Raw genomic sequence first — 26044 nt, 5'->3', positions numbered from 1 at the left:
ATATTGAGCCACATCGGACAAGAAGGTTAACCAACAGTTTCTCACAACAGTGTAAGAGTCGCTTATATTAAGAATAGGAAAGCAATTCTGAATCACCTACAGAGGATATTAATAGAGAACATTACTGAAACGCTCCATAATAAATTGGTTCTGAGGGAGCCACTTCTTGAAGTATTGCAGGCCTGTGTCAAGTAAGCAAAAGGAAAGAAGTAATCAATACGAAAATGTGAATTTGGATTGCAAGCGTATGGAGTGCCTGTGTTGCAAGATCTCTGGGGAGTATTTGATATTGTGTGCGTGTAAAAGTAAAGGACCCTTGGACGGTTAAATCCAGTCGAATTCAACTATGGGGTGTGGCGCTCATCTCACTTTTCAGGCCGAGGGAGCCGGCGTTTGTCCGCGGACCAGTTTTCTGGGTCATGTGGCCAGCATGACTAAACCGCTTCTGGCGCAATGGGACACTGGCGGAATCCAGAGCGCACGGAAACACTGTTTACCTTCCTGCCACAGCGGTACCTATTTATCTACTCTTGCTGGTATGCTTTTGAGCTGCTAGGTTGGCAGGAGCTGGGACAGAGCAACAGGAGATCACCCGGTTGCAGGAATTCACACTGCCGACCTTGCGATCGGCAAGCCCAAGAGGCTCGGTGGTTTAGACCACAGCGCCGTGTGTGTGTGTGTGTGTGTGTGTGTGTGTGTGTGGACTTTTTGTGCATGACATGGTAAGCAAAGCCAAACTATGGCTTACTGGGACCCTCTGGAAGAGAAACTCCCTGCTCCTTTTTTCATCCTGTGCTATGCCATGTTGTCTAATCTAGGCTTGTGATTAAGCTCTTAACTAACCACAAGTTGCAGCCAAAGTTTGTTCTTGGCTACAGCACATGGCTAGTGAGTAGAGAGCTTAACTATGAACACGGGTTCAGATGACAAGGATGGGATGGGGTGTGCGTGGCTTAATGAAGAGCCACTTCGTTTTCCCCCCTCTGTGTTGTTGACCATGTAGCCTACTGATGAGTTTTGGAGAGCTCAAAAGCTTTGTGACATTTACGTTGGTCTGATAAAGGTATTGCCCTGATATGGATATTGGAATTTTCCTCCAGCGAACCTCCTTTAGTTAACCAGGGGTCAAGAAACTTTTTCAGCAGGGGGCCAGTTCACTCTCCCTCAGACCTTGTGGGGGGCCGGACTATATACAGTGGTGCCCCGCTAGACGAAAATAATTCGTTCTACGAGTGTCTTCGTAGAGCGAATTTTTCGTCTAGCGAAGCGGCAATGGAGCGCGGAGGTTTTCGCGCAAAAAATAATAATTGTTTGCGAGGCAGCCCCATAGACTTTTTCGGCTTGCGAATGCTTTTCGTCTAGCGAGTTTTTTGTCTAGCGAGGCATTCGTCTAGCGGGGCACCACTGTATTTTTTGGGGGGAGGGGGGAGAATATGAATGAATTCCTATGCCCCACAAATCACCCAGAGATGCATTTTAAATAAAAGCACACATTCTACTCATGTAAAATCACAGATTCCCGGACCGTCTGCGGGCCGAATTTAGAAGGCGATTGGGCCGGATCCGGCCCCCGGGCCTTAGTTTGCCTACCCATGAGTTAACTTATATTTTTGGAGCCAAGCCTATACACTCCCTTCCATGCCTCTGTTTATGAAAAGTAGTACAGAAAGCTGCCATGTTGGCGTTCCCTTTGGAAGGAGGGAGGAACTTGTAGGCTGTGAGCGTGTTCCTCCGGTAGGGTATGATAGCTGGGAAACCTTTTCTAAGACTGTGAAAATTTGTCCAGCTGCCAAATGCCTGGGTTGATCCGAGATCAGTTTTGGTGTCATGAGTCACTTGCTTCTTTCAAACATTTGTGTGCCGCACTCTTAAGCCGTTGCCCTCAGGGGCCGAGAGGAAGAGGCAGGGGTTCAATTTCTTAAGCAACCTTCCCTGCAGTTGGCCTATTCATGCCTGTTACAGTTGCGAACGGATTAATTTGCTGCAAAGCTTCTTCCAGGTAAACGCAAAAGAATTCCTCGTCAGTGACGCTAGGGCTTAATATATTTGGATAGAGCTGTAGGTATATCAAAAGCTGTTGGTACTCCAAAAAAAGTATGAAAACATTTAAACCTGAATGTGTGCAATGCCGGTTAGTGCAAAGTCACTGCACCAAGCAAGGGCAGGAAAACTTTCACAGCTCGAGGGCCACATTTCTTTCTGAGAAGCCTTCTGAGGGCCACACGCCAACCGTGGGCAGGGCCAGAGGGAAATGCAAGGGGAGCAATGGAACTAAACTTTACATTTGTACATTTGTACAGAAGGCTAGTTTCTATGCCCTCACCCACCTATCCCGATCCTTCATCCTCGAATCTGATCAGGTAGCCTCCAGAAATAACTTGTTCCACTCAGAGTTTGTTAATGAATATTTTATTTATTTAACATAACTGATACCCCTGGCCTTTCCCGTTAATAAACAACATACTCAGAGCAGCCCGGAATAAAGTCATACAAGAATTTTTTAAAAATATATTAAAACAGCAGCAATACCCGACCTCTCTCACTGCCAAAGGAGCACAAGCAAACAACAGAGAACCTACATAAACAATGCTGACACCAAACCCTACTCATATCAAGTAAAAAAGAAACATTGTCACCCCACCCCACCTATCTCCCCGTCCCACCCACCTCTCTCCCCCTTTTTTTCTAATGTTTCAACAACACTGATTTGTAAAAATGTTATATGGAAAAATACGAGAGAGACATTGCACTACCTTTGAAAATCTTTAATTATATATATATATATATATATATATATATATATGTGTGTGTGTGTGTGTGTGTGTGTGTGTGTGTGTGTGTGTGTGTGTGTATAAAGCAGCAATAGGTGACTGTATCTGAGATGCGATCCATTTGATCACTGCATGCTCATGTGAAAATATCCCTAAGATAAGCAGACCTCCCCAGTCTACCACGCTTTGTAAAATCTAGCAAGAAATATGTAAAGGTAAAAAGCTAAAGGACCCCTGACAGTTAAGTCCAGTCGCGAACAACTCTGGGGTTGCGGCGCTCATCTTACTTTACTGTATAGAACATCTTTGTCAAGGCCTCAAAGGTAAAGGTAAAGGACCCCTGACAGTTAAGTCCAGTCGCAGATGACTCTGGGGTTGCGGCGCTCATCTCGCTTTGCTGGCTGATGGAACCGGCGTTTGTCCGCGGACAGTTTTTCCGGGTCGTGGCCAGCATGACTAAGCTGCTTCTGGCGAAACCAGAGCAGCGCACGGAAACACCGTTGACCTTCCCGACGGAGCGGTACCTATTTATTTACTTGCACTTTGACGTGCCTTCGAACTGCTAGGTTGGCAGGAGCTGGGACCGAGCAATGGGAGCTCACCCCGTCGCGGGGATTCGAACCACCGACCTTCTAATCAGCAAGCCCTATGCTCAGTGGTTTAGACCACAGCACCACCCGCGTCCCCGAGAAATACGTAGACAGGTATAAATCATGTTTCATCTGGGGTATTATATATAAAAGAACACCTGGTTTGTAAAATGTTCTTCATACAACAGATTTTTATATTGAACAGCGCTGCAACTCCCCATTATTCTTTCTTCATCCCACTGATTCAGAGGCTCACACAGAGGGAGGTACAGAAACTGAGCCTCAAAATGTTGGTGTACAGTGAAACCCCCGAAATCGCAGTCTCTTGTTACCAAAAGCACACAATAAAGGGCATCCTACCCCCCCTCCGGCCCATTTGCTATTCCCCATCCCCGAGTCAATCAGCTACTTTGACATGGCTCCATCACTCCAAGCACTAACAGTGTGCAAACAAATAGAAAATTATTTCCCACTGGCAAACATGCTGTTTACTTTCCCGAAAAAATTGCACTTTTCAGCCTGACAGCTGATCAAGGGCTCTCCCTGCTGCTGTCAGCAGGAAGAAGTGTTTAAACACAGGGATGGGAGTTTAAACATTTTCTCATTATCAGAGAATAAAAAAATAAAAAATAAAAAAATAAATGTAAGCATTGAGAGCCACAGACCACCCGCTGTGAGAGTAATGAAGCTGTGTCTCATGACCAGAGCGAGGGGACTTTTATCTCTGTCCCTGGTATCATTACTGAGGTGACACCTTCCCATGATCCAAGTCAGGGCTTTTTTTTTAATCTGCGTTTCCCAAACAGCAGTCACAGGTTGCGTGAGGGATTTTTGCCGGGTTTCTGAGAGAATATTGCCCATCGTTTGCCATTCTGGCTACAGTTGTGTCAGCGTTTAGACAAGAGATCTGTGGCTTAGTTCTCCTTTGGGTTGGTTGGGGTTTTTTTTTTAATTGGCCATGAAATTTACTTTGTGGAAGAGGAGGAGGAAAAGAAGAAGAATTTCTTTTATATGTTTTTTAAACACACACACACACATATTTGTAAAAAGAAATAATAATGATGATTTTGTGTGTGCAAATAATACGATAGTCAATTTGTTTGTTACTCAAGGACCATTCACAAGGTATGCTACTTTAGCACACAGTCCAAGGGTCTAGGGGTGGGGGGACCCAAAGAATATTGCAGTATTTCGCCTCCACTAGCCAGCACTTGAATTGACTGGGGGGGGAGCATGCCCCCCTCCTTCCCCCAAAATGTTAGCATTGCTCTGATAAAGGCCTTTTTTTAAAACGGAAGGAAACCCTGTTTTGGTACATCTTAACGCCTACTTTCTCTCTCCTTCACCACAATTTCTCTCCCCACTCCCTCCATCTTCATGCATGACATAGTTCCCCATGTTGGTATATTCTCAAATTATTTGAAGATGTAACGAAGTTGTCAAAGGATGGGTTTGCTGTGACCCCGTTGTGAGGTTTTTGTGAATGACCTGTACCAAAAAATAAAATTAAAAAAAGCCTCTGTGAAAGGCTGGGGTTTGGATTAACCCTGATGAGAAAATGAGAAATGAGAAGATGGCAATGATAAAGTCAACAACCAGGTGACTTTAACTCACACAGCCCACAATAGCATAAAAATAATATACAAGGGTAGCTAAATTACCGGTAAAACTGTAGCATGGACCCTAATTTCCCTATCACTTTCTGTTGGTATCTGAAGAGGTGTGCATGCACACGAAAGCTCATACCAAGAACAAACTTAGTTGGTCTCTAAGGTGCTACTGGAAGGAATTTTTTATTTTATTTTGATTTGACTATGGCAGACCAACACGGCTACCTACCTGTAACTGTTGGTATTCATGGTTCCTTGTTTGCATTAGGATTAAATGTATGGATAAAGGTAAAGGTAAAGGGACCCCTGACCATTAGGTCCAGTCGTGTCCAACTCTGGGGTTGCGGCACTCATCTCATGTTACTGGCTGAGTGAGCCGGCGTACAGCTTCTGGGTCATGTGTCCAGCATGACTAAGTCGCTTCTGGCGAACCAGCAAGCCCTAGGGTCTGTGGTTTAACCCACAGCGCCACCCGCGTCCCATAATGTATGGATATCTATGGTTCAGGGACGACGGAGCAAGCTGAGCAACTTGCGTCAGGTACTCCTGAATATGAATGACAGCAGGGCTTAATAGCAGTGTGTGGGTATGGGTTCTCAGTCGTGGGATTTCTTGGCGGCAAGGCCCCTATAGGGCCTCGGGTGGCGGAGTTAGGCCTTGGCAAGGCTGCCTTTAGTCTATCATCTGGGGGAAGGGAGCAGCCATGCTCCTCTTCCCAAGCGGCAGCGTGTGCGGGGCCCGTTAGAGGGCAAATTTCGGGAGTCCCTGACCACTGGCACACAGGTCAAACTCCCGAACCGAGGCTAGTGGATGGGCATGCTGTGCAAGTGTGTGCTTTGCAGTCCCCACCCGCTGTGCCTCTACATCCTGCATATCCTCAGCCCTCGGGCTGAGAGGGCCGCCTGCCAAGGCCTATGCCAAGTTCTCCCACTTCTGAAATTAATAAAGTTGTGGCCAATTTGAACCCATACCTTGGTCTCGTCTCATGTTTTCGGTGGAGTGGGCACCATGGACAGAGACTTGCACGTGTGTCCGCAAATTTGTATGGCATAGGGCTATCTAGTTCAGACTTTGCAGAATAATCCTTTTGACTAATTGTGGCATAATTTAGGAGCGTACTAATGCAAACAGGCTGGGGTTCTTAGTTGTCTAGCCAGCTGTGGTGAGTAAGAATCACCTCTAGGGAATCTTTTTTTAAAAAATAAAAAATAAAATTGTTTCTTTTAGGCCACAAATGACTAATACAGATATGCGTGGGCAGATGGGCAATTAACTTTCATGGACTTAGTTATATAATTGCTAATGACTTTTATCATCTCTATATTTATTTCCCTCAGTTGTGGGCCTGATTATTTGGAGATAAGGCAAGTTTGCCTTGGCTGGCTGGAGGAAAACAATCTGGTACAGCAAGAGCAAGCCTTGAGTTTTCTTGTTGTCTCCGGAAACGAATTCTGATGAGAAACGCTGTGAGAATGCGCTGTCTATGAAATAACTCAAAAGATGCTCCCGCCAGCACCCCCACTTCAGAAGTCGCTTAAGAGCACCTTTCCTATTGACATTCTGTCATTCTGTCAAGAATGCCGAGATCAAGGAGATTAAACATGTGCTTCTGACTCACTAGAATATCACTGGCCTCCGCTGAAAACTTCTACCACCAAAAATCCTTGGCTGGATCCATATAAGATCACTTGCCACCCTGTTCTTTTTCAAAAGCAGGCATATTTGGGATGGAACAGTTGAATTTAGTGAAGTCATCATCCACCCGCTCGGCACATTTTGAATACTCCGTTGGCTTGGAACTGGCATAATGATAATCCCATTAGTGATGGCGGAAGGTCCCTCTAGGACAGTGTAACAAATATTAAACAATTCCTTTTGTTGACTTCATCCAATGAGCCATCTTTCCCCGGAGACTTTGCTCGACTTTAATCTAATCCTCTCCTTCCGCCAGGAATCCCTTTGTTGGGAAAGATTGGAAACAAACTCCAGGAATGACAAGTCTGTCCCTAAGCCTTGGATCAGTCAATACATTCTTGAAATTATTGGCCCCCGTCTGTTTTGTTTGTCCGCCCAGCCCCTGGTCTGGCGATCTCTTTATCAAGGGACAGTCAGATTTATCCTAAGGGTCCAGAAATCAGACCGCACTGTTAACATCTCAGTTGCCAAGTCAATCTTACTGACACTGCTTTCTAAACAAAAGATAATACGCAACTCAGGACATCTGTTTCCCCTGTTACTGCTGAGATGTGTAGTCAGAGAAGGAAGACATGGCCCCGTAACCATTTTCTGTTAGCATCTATGCTGGTGTAAGGCAGCCATAGATTGATGTAAACATCAGAGATTCGCTAATTACAAAGCACGGCCAAATTCAGTTTATTTTTGTGATAGAAAATGTCTTTTCTCTTTTAAAAATGAAAAAAAAGCTTGGCTTTTGCTTGACCCAAATGAACTTGCAGCTCAAACTGTCCTCCGCTGCTGCTTTTGCTGTGTGCATGTTGCTTGTGCTGTAGCACTCAGTACAAATAAAGCTGAGGCTCTTCAAAGCGAAGGGGGAAATGTCCTTCTTATAACTCATAGCTAACACAAAGTGCAGACATTGGGCTTAGGAGCTGTGGGCTTGCGACAGTGTGCCAAAAGCCCTTTTCCCATCAAGATTAGCTCTCTTGGGTCACTACAACCACAGTCCCTTATCCACCTTCTTTCTTGGTCTTCTGAACAATGAAATAGCACCAGATGATGATTCAGGCTGGATCTGAGGCTCAGCTCTGTAGGCTTTCATATATACACCCAGTCTTGCCGGCCTTGATTTGTGTTGGTGCCAGCTATGGCTCACTCTGGCCATGGGATCTTAAGACTGCATTAAGAAAGTGGCGGAGGGCCACCTGGCCAGATGTCTTGAGCCAAAGTGGCAGCAGTAACAATGGGTGCTGTTTCCTTCACTTCAGTGCATGGTGAGCAAGAGCAGCTTCCACCGCTGGAATAGAGAAGCAGGCACTGAAAGACTTTCATTTGGTTATATGCTGGTGGAATGCAGCTGCTGGTGTAACACAGCAGTCGGTAAAGCATGCTTTGTAGTGTCATTATGCTGACTACGTCTGGAGAGCTCAGTATTGCTAGTAGTGTGCTGGTACTATTTTATTGCTACAAAAGTTGGGTGTCACCCCCACTCTCTGCACGACTCCAGGGGATTCCAGGGTCTGTGTTCCTCTGGAGAACTGAAACATGCCGGAGACTGTTGTAGATTTAAGAAATGTGGTTTATTCACCCACTGTATTTACACCTTCAGTCTGCATGGAGGGGGTCCAGATCTTACAGTATGGTCATTTCAAGAGGGGCATGTCTCCCACAGTAGTGCAGCCAGCCTGCCCAAGATGGATCCCGGTCTTTCTTCTTCTTCCCAGAACACCCTGCGTAAAACTCTATTTTCCTGTCGCCTCACACCCAGTTACCATGGCAACCTTCCAACTCCCCAGTCTCTGTTCACACCTCAGGGCGGACAGTTGCCAATGGCCCTCAATGGCCCTGTATTGTTTATTAATGGCCCTAGCTTCCCGCCAGGTCATTTTGCATAGGCTGCCCAGAAATTCCTCTACAGCTTGTATTTCTCCCTTCACATTCCAAATAATCAAAATTCTACCATTTACCAATTGTATATGAATTGGGGGGGGGTTCCCCCCATCCTATGACATTATTATCTGTTCATATAGCCCACCCTTAATGAAATGGTCCCAGAGCACATTGATAGTTGCACTTAATCCTGAAACTTTTTTTTGATTTAATTTTTATTAATTCATTTTGTTTAACAAAGAAAGAGAAAAAAGGTAACAAAGTATTACAACTATTATTATATAATATTACTGAATAAAATTTAACATCCCACATAGTCGTATCTGTGTCTTATTGTTTATATCTTAAGAGAAAACTAAAGGTAAAAAAAGAAAAAAATATAGAAAAAGGGGGGGGGGAATCAGCCAGGCATATAATTAGATAATCCATACATTCACTTACTTATACATACCTATATATGCCTAGACTCTCTTACCTCTTACTGCACTTAATCCTGAAACCTAAAAGGGGGAAATTTTTTGCTCCTTTTACTTACGCCTATAATACAGTCTGCTCCTATTTTCTATGATCACTTCTTAGTTTTAATGGCAAGTCCAGACTCATTAAAACATTGAGGATATATATCAGCAGATGTCTCAAATAGTGACGACGAACTGCATCCATTGAATTCCTTGCCCCAGAAAAGAAGCCCACACTTCGTTTGTTCTTTTCACCAAAACTTGCTGGAGCTGATTTTTTGATGACCCTTCTCGTATGGAGCAAAGAGATCACACATTTCTGGTTTCAACTTCAATCCGGGAACCGTGAAGATGGACTGTGCTGTGAAGGAAACAAAGAAGTCAAGTATCAGTTACAGGGGAGCAATACAGGGGGAGCCTGCACTGGGTCAAATCTGTCCTTGATGGTGACCCACATTGGTTGTCTTGAAAGAAAACTGCTCCTGTGTGATGCTGCTTGACACAGGAGTAAGCTTATTCCTAGGTGAGCTTCCCCAGATTTCTGGGAGAGTCTCTACACCAGTGCAAGTGGGTTTTATTGCAGGGATGTATAACCCGTCGCTCTCCAAATATTGTTGGACTCCAACTCCCATCAGCTTCAGCCAATGGTCAGGGATGATAGCAGCTTGAGTCCAACAACATCTGTAGGTTCTCCATCCCTCTTCTAGTGGAATCTATCGTTTTAGTAACATTTATGATACCTTAAAAAAAAAAAAACCCAGTAGCTATGCCATGTCCAAACCTTTGTGAGCCTGCAACTCTCCAGATATTTTGGACTACAACTCCTATCTGCTGTGGTACCTGGGACTGGTGAGAGTTGTACTCCAAGGATCTGGGAAACACCAGGTTAATGAAGGGAGTCAGGCAATCTACTCCAGATATTCACACAGACTGAAACATACCATAGGAACCAGTAGCAAACTATTCCTGGCCTCCTTCCCAAGGTAATTTTAACACGAAACCACCACTGGAAACTACAACAGTAGAAAGAAACATGTTCCACTCTGCAGTTCTAGTAGTAAACCAGCAATCAGTTGATTTACTGGCAAAAAGTCACACATCTGTATTATTTAACAAGCAAGCAATAGGGTAATTTTGCACATTACAAGAAGTGTCAAAAAGCCAGAGTGACTCATGAATCCACTTTTTTTTTTTTGTAATCTTGAGGTTGTGTGTGCACATCTTCCTCCCTGTGCAAGATCTGATTGTGGGCACAGATTATACAAGTTTCCTGATCCTACATGAGCCTGGAAGCACACAAAGTGGATGAGTCAGTTGCTTGTTATCGCTGCACAGCAGGGAATGGTTCCTGAACCATTATCCTTGGCTCCAGTTAGCCAGTTGCTTATCAGACTAAAAACTGATGGGGTTCCCACCCACCCCCCACCCCTTACAAATCTTCCAGGTCACCTCTGTGGATGGCTTTTTTTGATGGGATGCTGATGAGGGTCCTGGGGATTACAAAAACAACAACTAGCCACACCTAGACTTTGTCTGATCATCAGCTTTGGCTTGGAGCTCCATCTCTCTCTCAGACCATACTTTGCAGCCTGGATTTCTAACCTGTTCCAATTATGGACTGTTTTCCATTCCCCGGCCTCTTTCTTTTGGCTTAAGGGCTGGGAGAGATCCCTGTCTGAAATCCTGGAGAGCTGCTGCCAGTCACTGTAGACCAGGGGTCAGCAAACTATTTCAGGCATGGGCCGGTCCACTGTCCCTCAGACCTCGTGGGGGGCTGGACTATATTTTGAAAAGAAAAAAAAATGAACGAATTCCTATGCCCCACAAATAACCCAGAGATGCATTTTAAATAAAAGCACACATTCTACTCATGTAAAAACACCAGGTAGGCCCCACAAATAACCCAGAGATGCATTTTAAATAAAAGCACACATTCTACTCATGTAAAAACACCAGGTAGGCCCCACAAATAACCCAGAGATGCATTTTAAATAAAAGGACACATTCTACTCATGTAAAAACACCAGGTAGGCCCCACAAATAACCCAGAGATGCATTTTAAATAAAAGCACACATTCTACTCATGCAAAAGCACACTGATTCCTGGACCGTCCGCGGGCCGCATTTAGAAGGCGATTGGGCCGCATCCGGCCCCTGGGCCTTAGTTTGGGGACTCCTGCTGTAGACAATATTGAGCCCAATGCAATGGGCTATAGGTCTGACTCAGTACAAGGCAGCCTTCCTATGTTCTTCCTGTGTGTGTCAAGCAAAGCCTGTCCTCCTTGCCACTGGTCCCAATTCCCCCCAGCATCTGCTGCCTGAGATGGGTGCCTCACTCTGCCCAATGATAGAGCCGGCCCTCCTTATCCCAGACACTCGTGCTTTTACTGTGCAGGCAATATGTGAAGCTGACCGGCATTTCTACATTTCAGTCCCATTAATCCTCCCAGGAAAAAAACCCAATTCTATTTATTGTTACTTTGTTTTTTAAAAAAAATGTAAAGAGGAAGAAACGCGCATTAGTATTTTCTTAATATCATAATAAAAAGTAGCCCAGAAACTTCCACAAGTTTACCTTTTCCATTTGGAGGGTGCGAGGAGTGAAGCTGGGATTCTCTAGCACAGCTTCCTGCCCTCGCAGGATTCTTATCTGGACTGGAAATTCTCTTTTTTTAAATGCCAGGAGCCCCAGAAAAGAAATAATTTGGCATAACAGTAGTGGGAATGCAGCCTGCTAATCAAAAGGATTCAAATCTTCCTATGTGCTGCCAAGCTCTCTGGGAAGGGGAGAGGGAGAGAAAGGGAGAGAGAGAGAGAAAAAGACAGAGCAAAACCGAAAGCATGGTGCTTCCCTTTTTTCAGCAATCTTAACAAATGCAAACGCTTCCACTCCACTGACTCCTCATTAACTTACCGAATCTGACAGTCTAATTATCGCAGCTGCTTTGCGCTTAGAATAAATAAATATGAAAGTGGATGTTTAAAGAAAACGAGAAGGGAAAGAGCCATCATCCAGGCAGTCAATAGAGAGGGAGAGAGTTTGTTTTAAATTTTTATATCCGTACGTATTTAGAGCATTTTGGGGGGGAAGACAGTGCGATAGTTTGTCTTTCAGGCTAATTGAGTTCCTCACTTGGTGGATGATTGCTTGTTGCTGTCACCATTTTAACTTTTAAACTTTTGTTCCCTGTGAAACCTGCATCTCTATTTCGCTTCTCTCACTCTCTCTTTCTCTCTCCTCTGAGCTTGTGGGTGGCAGCAAGGTTCAGCTCTGCCTATCTGCCTGTTTTGGTCCCCAAGCATCCCTGGCTGCAAAGCAATCCAGCCAGCAAAATGCAGCGGTGGAACACTGCGCAGAGCATAGTTATTCTTTAAATTATTTCTGTCTTGGGGAGGGGGGCACAAGTATAGTGGGAGGGGGGGTGGAAATGACAAGCGCTCCAGTTTAAATATTTCCTCTGCCGCTGGAACAACAAGCACAATCTATGTAGTCCTTTGAGTCTTTTTTCAATTTTCCTTTTATGCAGCATAGCTGCGTTAGAGGCTGTAATTTGAGGAAGAGAACCAGTTTGGGGGGGGCAGGAGAGGAGTTTCTGTGCCCTTCCTCCTCACACTGTTTTTTCTGCTCAAAATCCCTGCCCCCCCCCATGCTTCTACTTCCACTACAAAAATATACAGGTGAAACTCGAAAAAATAGAATATCGTGGAAAAGTCCATTATGTAAGCGATTGTTTTCATTAGCTACTGGAGTTTAATATATGAGATAGACTCATGACATGCAAAGCGAGATATGTCAAGCCTTTGCTTGATATAATTGTGATTCTTATGGCGTACAGCTGATGAAAACCCCAAAGTTGAAATTGTGAATTTGGGGTTCTCATCAGCTGTACGCCATAATCATCACAATTATAAGAAATAAAGGCTTGACATATCTCGCTTTGCATGTCATGAGTCTATTTCATATATTAGTTTCACCTTTTAAGCTGAATTACTGAAAGAAATGAACCTTTCCACGATATTCTAATTTTTCGAGTTTCACCTGTATATCATCGGTATGAGTAGCTTGGGAATGGGATTCTTAGGTTGTGTAAAAATTGCCACTTACTCTGGCACACTCCAACTGGTGGTGTTTAAAGCTAAGTACACAAGATGGTATTCCTGTAGCTCAGTGCTCCCCAGTTAGCTACGGTAAGTACTGCGGACCCCCTGCTTTTCAAAAGCCAAGCCATGGAACCCCTGCTTTTGAAAATGTTGACATGTATGTGGTGAGGTTTTTGTTATGTGAATGGTGCCACTATACCCTCCAACATGTCCCAGCACAAAACCAGGACATGCGTCTTCTGGGCTGCATGCCCAGATGAATCACATGACCTGTGCAAGAGCACAGCACCCGAAAACATGTGTTTTTCAGTGCCACAATATTGTGCATTTTGGGGCACTGTGCTCAGCCCCCCAAAACGGGATATCCTGGACAGTTGATCGGTATGTGACATGGACTTCCTGGGTGGGTTACGCAGATCTCCTGGGGTCCAAGGACCACCAATTGGGATCTTCTGCTGTAGCTTCTTGAAAAATACTCCTGTTTGACGTGCTTTCCCTAAAACCAGTTTCCATCCAGTTCAGCTGAAGTGTGTACGTTTCAGGCAGCCACTGAGAATGCGCAGATGTTAGCACATGTGCAGCGGGGGGAATCCATTTTGTTTCTCCCTCAAGTGTGAAGTCCTATCAATGACTGACAAGACATGAGACTCTCTCACCTACTTGCCTGGCACATGCATGTTGTAATCTTATTTATTATTTAGTTTGTTTAGAGCATTTGTACCTCACTCTTCAACCAAGAAGATTAGAAGTGTGGATTACTTACATGCAGTCAATAAAAACAAGACAGTCCCTGCCTACAGGCTGACAAACTAAAAAACACAACACACAAGGGGAAAGGGACGACAAGGAGGGAAGAAATCAAACTCTTGGTACCAATCCTTAAACAGCTGTTCTCATAAATTCAGGACATACCACAGAAAAGAAATCCAGTACATTATCGTTGTAGTGAATTATTTTTTTAAATCAATTATATAACATACCACTGACTTAAGTTTCATATGTGAAAATTTCCAAAGTCTGCATACACTCTTGCTGAAACTTTACAATGGATAGATCAAATTAGTCCTTTTTAGGGCCCCACAGCTATGTGAAAGATTTGAAGCTTGCTCAACAGCGATCACACCAAGTGAACAGACGGACAGTTCCCTGTGCTGTTAGCGCACAAGAGGAGGTGTGCTTGTTTTCACATTGACATAGATCAAAATGGATGAGAGAGGGGTCAGGGAGGCAGGTTTGCTTCCTTTAGCAAGTGCCCATGCCACTATAGGAGGAATTGTCTCTCTCGGAGGAGACTTCAACACTGTTGCTGTTTCGGGGTGAGATTCAATCCCGTATCAACAAACTCAAGTCGCACCATTAAAGCTGATTCCGAAGTCTTGCGCGACAAACCTGCTTCCCCAAAAGACCGGACTTTCTGTGACAGAAAAATGCACTGGAAAGTGTGCAGTAACACTTACTTTGACAATGGCATCTAATCTCACTGCAGGATGAATGTGGTCATTCAGAAGAGCCCAGGATTGGTCTACATGTTACACCCAACACCTACAATGTATGTTAATCTTAGCCACCGAGTGGAGCAGAAATGGGAAGCTTCAGGTCCAGGGTCTGAATCCAGCCCACCCCCACCCCCCCCCCAGTCTCTCTAACTGCTCCCAGGCAACTTCCCTCACTAGCCCTGTTCTGAATTCCTTGAATGTTTTTGCCTGGCTGGAATCGTAGAATTCCAGTATACCTGAAGGAGCGTTTCCACTCCCATCATCCAGCCCTGGCACTGAGGTCCCGCGCCGAGGGCCTTCTGGCGCTTCCCTCACTGCGAGAATCAAAGTTACAGGGAACCAGGCAGAGGGCCTTCTCGGTAGTGGCGCCCACCCTGTGGAGCGCCCTCCCATCTGATGTCAAGGAAAGAAACAACTATCTGACTTTTAGAAGACACCTGAAGGCAGCCCTGTTTAGGGACGTTTTTAGTGTTTGGTCGTGTTTTTATATTCTGTTGGGAGCCGCCCAGAGTGGCTGGGGAAACCCAGCCAGATGGGCGGGGTATAAATAATAAAATTATTATTATTAATAATAATAATAGTAGAGTTGGAAGGGACCACGAGAATGATCTAGCCCAGCTCTCTGTAAAATATTTTTTGTCACACACACACCCCAAGGCATGGGAAGGTCAGGTGGTACCCGGTGCGGAAAATTTCTTGTCTACCCCCCGCAAAAATTGTTTTACGTTATTTCATATTTTCTTACAAAGGAATAATAACAAGTAATAATTAAAAAAAACTTTTATTTATATTGATTGTTAGATGAATTTTACTTTTCTACAGGAATATATGTGCATCCCTCGCCACGTTTAGGCCATAGCTACTCGAAGCAGTGGCCAGGGAGAGGTCACAAGATTCTCCCTCGCAGCAGCCACAATTGCTTGGGACAAGCGCCAGCTCACCCTCCTCCCTGAGCTCGGTAGCAGCGGCACTGGCGGGGGAAATCGGGACATTTTGGGATCAAATCAGAAGCTGGGATAGCTTTTGTAATTCCAGGACTGTCCCTGGAAAATCAGGACACTTGGAAGTCACCGTATTTTTCGCTCCATAGGGCGCACCAGACCATAGGGCGCACCTCGTTTTTAGAGGAGGAAATAAGGGGGGGGAAATCTGGTTTTCCTCCTCTAAAAGCCCTGCTTTCTTGAGAGTCAGCTCAAATTTGTGCAGCTTTTTGTGCAAAGGGAAAAGCCCTGGTTTTTTGAGGATCAGCTCAGATTTGTGCAGCTTTTTTGCAAAGGGGGAAAAGCAAAGCTTCTTTTGCAAAGGGGGAAAAGCAAAGAGGAAAAGCCCTGTTTTTATGGGGTTCAACTCACATTTCTACAGCTTCTTAAGGAAAGGGAGCCGTTTCTACAGTTTCCAGACAGAAAAGCTAATCAGCCAGTCACATGTCCCTGGGGAAACAAACAACCTCCCTCTGCAGCACATTCAACAATGGAGGCCTGGGCAAGAGGGTGGGGCTAAAAGGGAGCCAGGACTCTTATCTCTCTCCCAATCTCTTGCTGATCAGCTGCTGAGCGGGGGTCCTTTCAACACCCCTTTTTCTCTTTGTAAAATAAAAAGCACTATCCTCTTTTGGCCCCTGGGCAATTCGGCTCCAGGGACCACCATTCGCTCCATAAGACGCACAGATATTCCCCCTTACTTTTTAGGAGGAAAAAAGTACGTCTTATGGAGCGAAAAATACGGTATGCATTTGTAGCTCCACCTGCTTCTCCCTTTGACCCTGCCCAACAACAAATTTGGCCACAGGAGAATGTAGCCCTTCCGTTTGAAAAAGGTTCCCCACCCGTGCTACAAGGGGATAAGAAGTACCCCACCCTTCCTGCAAACCTCCCGCCTCCTTTTTGCTGAACCAAAGCAAAGCAGCCTCCTCTGCCGACAGTTCACAATCTGACGCGGTTAATATCTGATCCTTCGCATTCTTTTAAATAATGGTTAAAATCTTGTTGTTCTTGTTGCCATCATCAAAACTCTTCTTTAAAATAAGTGATCTTTGCATTGTTCATTCTGCAAGTATCTCCCACCCACCCACCTAGTCACCCCCTGTGGCAATTTACAGGAAAGAGTGGTCCCTGCTATAACAATTTCATAACAATGTCGGGGGGGGGAATCTCTCTCTCATATCCTTTCAGATGAAGATAACAAGCTGATTCTTTTACCCACTGCCACTTCAAATTTGTACTTGAGCATACGACAGCTAATCACCAGCATCCTCTAGACTAGGCTATAGCTACAACACAATCTTGTATGCACTCAGAATGCTAAGTTTTATATAATTCAATTAAATTAGCTGCAGTGCCCCTGGAACCCAAATGTCTTGCTTGATTGTGAAAGTACAGACAGAAGTTTGTCGGGAGTTTTTTTGAAATCACATTGTTGTTGTTGGGTGATATCCAATGTTAGCTATATTATCAACAGACCCACGGAAATCGATCAGCTTCAGTAACTTCATCCCATTTATTTTATTGGTTATGGCTAGCACTGGGTATCACCCATTATCGTCATTGCAATCATAGCTATTCACTTGAGAATATGAGCCTGCTGGATCGCAAACTGCAACGATTTCCGCCAGAAAGACCCTGGTTGGCTTCCCAAAACGTTGGGTTGCCATGATGACATCATGGACTTGCCCCCAATCCACCGAGGCCCCACGATCTGCAACTGGGGTGAAATATCAGCCATTGTAAGAAACACTCCAATATACCAACCCAGGGGACTGGGAATGCATTCCTCATATGGAAATGATCCATCTTGTCTCGGGGAGTGACATGTTGTGTTCGCCAATCTGTTGCCTCCCTCCTTCCCTCCCCACCTTTTCCCCTCCTGCGTTTCTGTCTCTTTGCTCCCCACCCCACCCCTCTCTCCTCCACACACACACACACACACACACACACACACTCCTTCTTTTCCTGTCTTTTGGCACGGGCACTTTCATCTCCTCCCTCGGGGATTTGAGATGTCACTGCAGGAAGTGCTTGTCTGCCTCTCAGGCAGCGGCAGAGCCCTGTGGCTTTGACAAACCTCATTTAATTGGGAGGAAGCCAGGAGGGTTTGAAAGAACTGAAACATCCACGAAACTCCTTTTATCAGGCATAATTTAAACTCTGCATGGGAAAAAAACCTATATGTATAAAGAAAAGTCAACTCCCCCCTCCCCCGCTGAGAGTCCTCCCCCCCCTTCTCCTCGGCCTCCCCATCCCCCGGCAAAGGCAGGCTCCTACGAGATTCCATCTTTTCAATTTTCTAAAAGTGTCAAAGTAGATTTGTGCTCTGCGGCTGGTTGGGTAGAAAGGGAATGCAGTTCTCTCCCTTGCTCTACACACACACAGAGAGAGAGGGGGGGGGAGAGAAAGGAGGCAGAGGGGGGAGTCCCATCACACATGTGGACCTTCTTCTGCACATGCAAAAACTTACCGGTAGTTCAATTCCGCCCATGGATCTGCCTTCATCACATCTACTTTATCAGGGGGTTAGTACATGGACAAAAATTATCTCTGGCAGCATCTGCTGAGCCTGCGACATGCCTCCAAAGTCAAAATCATTTATTTCCCACCCGCCAACCCACCCACAACAACAAGGCGGGAAAGCCTGTCAAGAGCTGTTTTCGTACGCAAAGAATATTGTGTCCCCCCCGCCTGTGAGGTCCAGCTTTAATTTGCTGTGAGGTATATTTCTACCGCTGTCAGTTATCACGTTAATGGAGGCGGAGGATTCCCAGGCTCCCTTGGGAAAGCTAAGAGAGACCATGGACCAAACAGAGACAGCCGTAAAAGCGATGAAAGTGAAACTGTAGTAGGAGTCAAATTTCAGACTATGGACTGGAAATTCAAAAACTTTGCTTCTTGTCGCCTTTCGCTGGGGAGGCACCTCCCAGCTCAGCTTCGTGCCATGGTGGCCATGGCAGACAGAGGCTCCGGGCGTGGCGGAGGTGGGCGAGGGCGGCAAGCTGATTCTGGGAGGTGCCGCGTCCAGCCTCTGCCTCTTCCCTGGCACCCTCCAGAATTTGGTGCCCTGGTCCCCCGCCCCACTAGCCTCTATGGGTAAGACACCCCTGTGTTGAGGGCTGCCCCAAGCCGCCCAGCGACTTACTGTAACAACATCATGGTGAGTTCCGGCACCTATTTTTCTTGCGAGAAAAGCACTGGTTGTAGTTCAACAACATCTGAAGGGCACCTTGTTGAGGCAGTTAGAATATAGAATGACATACCATCAGAAAGCTGGTGCAGCTGAGAGGGTAAAGAGTTGAAAAAGGGATGAAGACGTGCTTTCTGCGCTGAGATCCTGTCCCGTGGACAAAGTTTGAGCATTCTTGTTGCCAAGTCTTCAGCTTTGGATTCTCTGCCCAGCCTAAAAAAAAACAGAGAGAAATAACCAACACCAAAACAAGAGCTTGAGCCATAGGTTTAGCCACAGGAGAGACTCTGCCAACCTGGTGCCCACCAGATGTTTTGCACCACAACTTCCAACAGCCCCAGACATCATGGCTGTGTCAGCTTGGGCTGAAGAAAGCTGTAGTTCAAGGTATCAGGTTGAGGAAGGCTATCACAGGGGGATCTTTCACGAGTGAACTGGTCAAAGCTGAGCGAAGGCATAGATACCGGTAGATAAATTTGAAAAATTGTGTGTTAACAACTCAGCCACAGAGTTATGCCAGTTAAAGGTATATAAATGGGTCAATACATTTTGTATCTCCTCCAAATTTATTTCAAGTTAGGGACATAACTGCTGGAGAATGTTTTAGACGCATTTGCAGAGAAAGTCCCCCCCCCCTCCTTCAAGGCCATCCATTGGGAAGCAAAATCACTACTTTGCAAGCAAAGGATTTAAATGCACGGGAAAGACTAATGCAATGCATATTGCTTTTGTTACCATTAAATTTTGGCTTGAAATTGCAATGGTCATACTTGGGCCCACTCCAACATTGTCCCCGTTCACCCCAAACCTAAGAATAAATGTATATATTGGATTGAACAGCCAGGATTCTTTCCAAGCTGCACACAATTCTTTCACTAAATTTCTGGTTATGAACCAAGCATTGCGTGCATGTCAATGAAGACCCAGACAAAAAAGTATAATATTCTGGTAAGAATAGGACTATATTGAGTACTCTGAAGGTAAAGACCAGCGAGGGTAGTGACAGGTTATCCGACCTCTCCTTAATAATTGGGTGACAAAGGAAAGCTGTTTTTCAGGAAACAGCTTGTTTTGCTTTGAGTCAAATGCTGAACTTAGGAAATTGATTACATCATCAGGGGGAATGATGAAGTAGGAAAGACACAATAACCTGGGGGTAGGGGAGCTGAATGGTGATTGAATAGGAGGTGGCAGACTTAATACTTAGTACCCCAAGTAATCACTGCAGATGATCACTGCAGATGGTGACAGCAGTCACGAAATTAGAAGACGCCTGCTTCTTGGGAGAAAAGCAATGACAAACCTAGACAGCATCTTAAAAAGCAAAGACATCACCTTGCCGACAAAGGTCCGTATAGTTAAAGCTATGGTTTTCCCAGTAGTAATGTACGGAAGTGAGAGCTGGACCATCAAGAAGGATGATCGCTGAAGAATTGATGCTTTTGAATTATGGTGTTGGAGGAGACTCTTGAGAGTCCCATGGATGGCAAGAAGATCAAACCTATCCATTCTCAAGGAAATCGGCCCTGAGTGCTCACTAGAAGGACAGATCCTGAAGTTGAGGCTCCAGTACTTTGGCCACCTCATGAGAAGAGAAGACTCCCTGGAAAAGACCCTGATGTTGGGAAAGATGGAGGGCACAAGGAGAAGGGGATGACAGAGGATGAGATGGTTGGACAGTGTTCTCGAAGCTACTAACATGAGTTTGGCCAAACTGCGGGAGGCAGTGAAGGATAGGCGTGCCTGGCGTGCTCTGGTCCATGGGGTCACGAAGAGTCGGACACGACTGAACAACAACAACAACCCCAAGTAAAATCTCTACACCAAAGTGAGGACACATACTGGTAAGGGTTTGTAGATAGAGACAACCACTTATATTAAATCAGTTGGTGCCTTTTAACTGAAAAGGATATAACAGCTGCCTTGCTCCTTGCAATGAGAGGGCCAGTCCTGGCCAACACACAAGTACATGCAACTCCAAATAATCCTGCAAGAGAATGGAGGCATTTATCTGTCTGCCAAAGCCTCCCTGGGGAGGCTTATAAGGGAGCAAAGTCACCCTGGGTTGGGTTTTTTGGAGCGGGGAGGAGTGGAGGGGCAAACCTGTGAAATTTGTGACATGTTGCATTAACTTTGCCAGAAAAGTTAAGCATGGAAACTTTGTTGTGTCAGTATGGGATCAAAAGGGGAGTGGGGTGTTTTTTAACCGCCCCATTAATCACTTCATCATACGTGAAGAATGTTCTTCAAATGCTCCATAGATCTGACATCAGAACGTTTTATTATATAAGCACTCTGACTTCCTAGCTGAAGCCCTGTGGAGCCACTGCCATTCAGTGTGGACAGAGCTAGACAGACCAATGGTCTGACATAAACCACAAATTTCATGTCACAAATTTACACGGTTCCCCTCTCTACTCCCCACAGCTATGTCCAGGCGGGGGTGGGGGGGCCTTCAATGCCAAGTGGTTGACTCCTGGGGAACATGACAGTTTGGGGTGTAGGAAGCAAAACAGAAGAAGAAGAAGAAGAAGAAGAAGAAGAAGAAGAAGAAGAAGAAGAAGAAGACAGCAAGCAAACAAAAACAGTGCCCTGAGTTTTATAGCATTTAATTTGCTTGCTTATTTAGAGCGTCAGGTGGCCTGTTAGAGCCCTGGCTGCTGTGTCTCTCCTCGCACCCTCCCCAGCTGGGCATTTCCCTTCCAAATGACATCACGCCGCTGGGATCTGCTCACTTTCATTCTCAGCCTGGAGCCCCAACAAAAACATACCCATGAAACTAAGTGGGCTTGGAGCGTGAATATCTCATGTTAGCTGCCAACATGAGGGGAGTTAGCGGGGGATGAGAAGAAGTGGGAGCCATTTACACGCATAGAACTGAGGGCAGAATTCTACCAGAACTGAAACGGGGTGCAGATAGGAAATCCTTATAATGAGGTTCCATCTGCCCTATACATTCAAAGCAGCATCATGCAGCGCTAATATTCCCAGAGTCTGCTGGGAAGGCATTGACTGTTAAACCACTCTGAGAATGGTGGAATGCTCTCCCCAGGGAGGCTCGCTCACCTGGGGCATTTGGATGCCTTTCGGCACCAGCCTCCCCCCCCCCCAATGTTCCTCTTAAACCAGGCCTTTGGTTGATTGACATCCAATGCCCTTTTAAAATGTGTTGGAGGGAGGGTTATTAGGTTTGTTTTCATTTTTATTTAATGTATTTTGTGTTTTTATCTTGCGAACCACCATGAGACCTGTGGGTATAAGACGGTGTACAAATTTTAACAACAACAACGCCACTTTTTCATTCTGTGTAGGCAACGCTTCGCCCCACCTGCCTCATTTTGGGATCTCTCATGAACCGGGTGCCTTCTCCACTTCAAATGCTTTTATGCGTGTCTACATACTTGCGCAAAAGGTAGAAACATGTGGAGGGGTAAATCAAGGCTGGCTCCGCTCTTCAACCATCCAACAAACATGGGTGAAAGTTCGTGGGTGGGCATGAAAAAAAAAATACTTTGTCTTTGTGCTGCATTGTCGGGAAGGGGCTCTTAAAATATAGCGCTCTTCCTGGGGTTATGGACTCCCTTCTGGAGACGGACCCAGTTACAGAATTTTTATAACACCTGGACTTGAGCAGCCGCTGGCTAAGCAGCATGGTCCCAACGCACAAGGCTGAAGGAAGTTCCCATGCCCAGACACACGGCCTGGAACCTAGGAAGTTGCCTTGATATGAGTCAGTCCATTGGCCCTTCTACTTGAGGATCGTTCCTGCTGGGCATGACCAATCATGAGATACCCAGGCAAGATAGAGTGTTTTTTATGTATGCCACAACAGCTGCTAAAATTTTGATTGCAAAAAACTGGAAAGGTGAAGAGCTCCCGACAGTAGAAGAATGGCAGATGAAGTTAATGGACTTTACGGAACTCGCTGAACTGACCGCGAAACTCTGAGACCAGAGGGAGGAGAAGGTGCAAGAAGATTGGAAGAAATTTAAAGACTATTAAAAAAATCGTGAAAAATTAGATATTTGAAGCAGAATCAGTGAATATAAGTGGCTTTAGTTAAATGATGTTAGGTAAAAATAGTATATTAGAAGTAATGTTTATGGAAGGTTTATGTTATTAAATGTAGTAATAAGTTATATGAGATAAGTTAGTTATTTGAAATTGTAATAAGAATAATGATGAATGATGGGAAAATAGTTACAAAGTTACTAAAGTAAATTAGTACTGAACGCAGTTGAGAGAACGGGGGAAGTCACCATATAAGATTTGAAACTAGAGTTAAACAATAAGTATATAATGTTCCAGTGTTCGTGTGTTAGGTATGTATAAGTTTTCTTTCTTTTTTAATTTTATTTTTTAATTTTTAGTTTTTCATTGTATTTGTTGTGCTTTTATTGTATTTGTGTGGTGTATTTGTGATTTGTTGTTTAATGTGGAAAATTAATAAATTTTTATTAAAAAAAAAAAAAGAGGATCGTCCACACTGACTGGCAGGATTTTGTGCAGAAGTTTTGTTTGCAAACTATTGTCAACACTAATATGCTGAGCCTGCACTAAACATACCAGAAACCTGGGACCTTCTCAAATGCAGTTATCCCTACAGCAGAGTAGGCATGGAGGGGCCTTATTCAGAGCTCCAGGAAAAAACCCAGTTCATCACAGCAGTTATCTGATAGCAGTTATCACAGAATTGTAGAGTTGGAAGGGAACTTGAGGGTCATCCCAACCGTCTGCAATGCAGGAATTACTGACCCCAACCCCTCGAGATGTGTGTACTTAGTAAGCATTGGGCAAGCTGGCAAATATTTCAGCCTGGGTTTTTACAGAGTGAATACCATAAGCTCAGAGACCTCTTGCTTCACAGCGATGACTAGTCGTGAAATGGCTCACTTGCAGCTGCTTAGGTAGTTCATGCAAATAGCCCAATAATGATGCCTTTTTCTTGGAATCTGCTGCTTCCATATAGATGTAAATAGCACGACTACTTTGGAGTTGCAAGTCTGGAGTTAAAAGCTTGCATATAAAAACAAACAGACCCTAAGGGAAAGCATGATAACGCTGTCATAGGTAGTTTACCTGTCACAGATCATTCCGAGCCTCCGAGGGTTGCTGGCAAAGAACCTCTCTGGAAAGTTAATATGCAATCACCAGATTAAACAAAACCCAAGGAAACAGTCCAAACCATGCACTTAGCTTTTCAAATCCTGCTATAAAATTTGTTGTTGATGTATTTATGAACCTACATTGCTTCTATAAAGACGATTCTGTAGAGCTCTTTACCCATTTGCTAAAGAATATAGGCACCAACGCTTGAATTTTCTTTCTTTTCTTTTTTTAAGAATATAGATTCTGCAACCAGCACTCCCAAATTCCGCAACTGAAACAGGGTATGTGGGTACATGTGACTAGGTTGGGATTGCCGAAATAGTGTAAGGCAGACAGGGAGATGTAACAGGAGCCAGGAAAACCAGCTGATATGTATGTTCAACAATCTGTTTTCTCACATGACCTGCTGCAACTATACAGGGAGGCACAAAATCCGCAATCTGTCACTGCCTTACAGTGTCTCATTGAAGAGATACAACTTTTCCTAGATTAAAATAGGCAGCAGTCTTAAGCCCTCTCTTTTTCTTGGCCATTGCTCTGTCCTCTCTTCTAAATAATTGGGAGTCTCACCCACCCCCTTATCCTTTTGGCACTGCTCCTGTGGACTAGATATACCACTCAGAGATTTTTAAAAAAATACTTCACAGGGTTGTTGAGCTCCCCGGGAGAAAAATATGGCATATAAATGCACAGTAAGTAAATCAGTAATAAAATAATATTACCGGTAAGTGTTTTTGTATACCGGTTAGAAATTTAAAAATCTTAAGTGGTTTAGAAATGCTGATGAAGAAATGTCATGTTATCCTGGGCTAGACATCACCCTTGCCATCGGTGACCAACATCTCCACGGCGAGATTCGTGCACACTCAAACACGCTCTCACACGGCGCTCTATTACAATTCAATGTGTCAATCAAGGGTATCATGGTGAGTTTCCCTGTCAGCAATCCACATCAATGGCAGTTGCCGCGATAGAGAGGAGAATTCACAGCGTGTAACAACACTTAGGCAGGATTTAAAGACTTTCCTAGACAATTTGAAAATGATTCTTTTTCCTAAACTAGCAGAAAACATTCCACTTCCGTATCATGCTACTGTGGATAACCTTGCTGATATTGTTTGCTCTCCATCGGCTCTAGTCGGAGAGGGCAAACACTGGGGAGGAGGTGGACAGCCTTCAAAGAACTTCCCCACCCCACCCCAAGGCCCACAAAAATAGCCTTTGGATGAAGGGTGGCATAGGAATTTCATGAGTAAATAAGTAAATAAATAAATAGCCTCCTTGGCTTTGTCAGTATTTACAATATATAGGTAAAAGGTAAAGGACCCCTGGACGACTATGGGGTTTTGGTGCTCATCTTGCTTTCAGGCCGAGGGAGCCGCCGTTTGTCCACAGACAGCTTTCTGGGCCATGTGGCCAGCAGGATTAAACCGCTTCTGGCACAACGGGACACGGTGACGGAAACCAGAGCGCACAGAAACACCATTTACCTTCCCACCGCAGCGGTACCTATTTATCTACTTGCGGTGGTGTGCTTTCGAACTGCTAGGTTGGCAGAAGCTGGGAGAGAGCAAAGGGAGTTCACCCCGTCGCGGGGATTCGAATCGCCGACCTTCTGATTGGCAAGCCCAAGAGACTCAGTGGTTTAGACCCCAGCGGCACCCACGTCCCTTTACTTTTTTTTTTTACAATTTATAAATAATTGCAATAAACAAACTGTTGGTTTCCCTCCCAAAGCCTATCTGGGTGTTTCTGCACTCCATTCAAGCCAAGTCTGGCCCAAGACATTTTGTCACCTGAGGCCCCCCTCTCCACATACTGAAGCCAGCTGGGCTGGCAGCTGAATTGTCCTTCCATCTTGGCAACGTTGACGTCCTCCACTTCACTTGAAGGCATCAGGCTAACTTAGGGGGCACACACCAAACCACATGGCACACATCTCTCTCTGCCTCTGACATCTCACAAACCCCAGCGTCCACAGCCTCACTTTACCTAATAGGACAATGGCCTTGATTCATATTTTCACCACTCTGGATTCTTGCTTTTAAAAAGCCTAAGAGAGATGTTAATAATTGTCGCCATGCCCATGCCTTTCTATAATTTCACTGCCAATAAACATGTTAACTTGCAGTATACGAACATGTGTGTATGAGGGGCAAGAAGGAAGGA

The 26044-nt window shown here is 44.9% G+C and overlaps 1 protein-coding gene across 1 annotated transcript in view; it reads right to left on the bottom strand.

Moving 5' to 3' along the window:
• Window positions 1-9027: 9027 nt before the first annotated feature.
• Window positions 9028-26044, bottom strand: part of CDK15 (cyclin dependent kinase 15) — a 50590-nt gene continuing 33573 nt past the window's right edge. Inside the window, exons 11-13 of the mRNA XM_033169737.1 lie at window positions 23846-23894; window positions 18840-18979; window positions 9028-9357 (exon numbers count right to left, since the gene is read on the bottom strand). Coding sequence (XP_033025628.1) covers window positions 9248-9357; window positions 18840-18979; window positions 23846-23894 — 299 coding nt within the window. The 3' untranslated portion in view covers window positions 9028-9247. The remainder of the gene's footprint in view (window positions 9358-18839; window positions 18980-23845; window positions 23895-26044) is intronic.

This window comes from Lacerta agilis, chromosome 1 (genome assembly GCF_009819535.1).
Source record: "Lacerta agilis isolate rLacAgi1 chromosome 1, rLacAgi1.pri, whole genome shotgun sequence".
NCBI lineage: Eukaryota > Metazoa > Chordata > Lepidosauria > Squamata > Lacertidae > Lacerta > Lacerta agilis.
The sequence above is the reverse complement of the archived record's forward strand: the minus strand, read 5'-3'. Positions and strand labels throughout refer to the sequence as shown.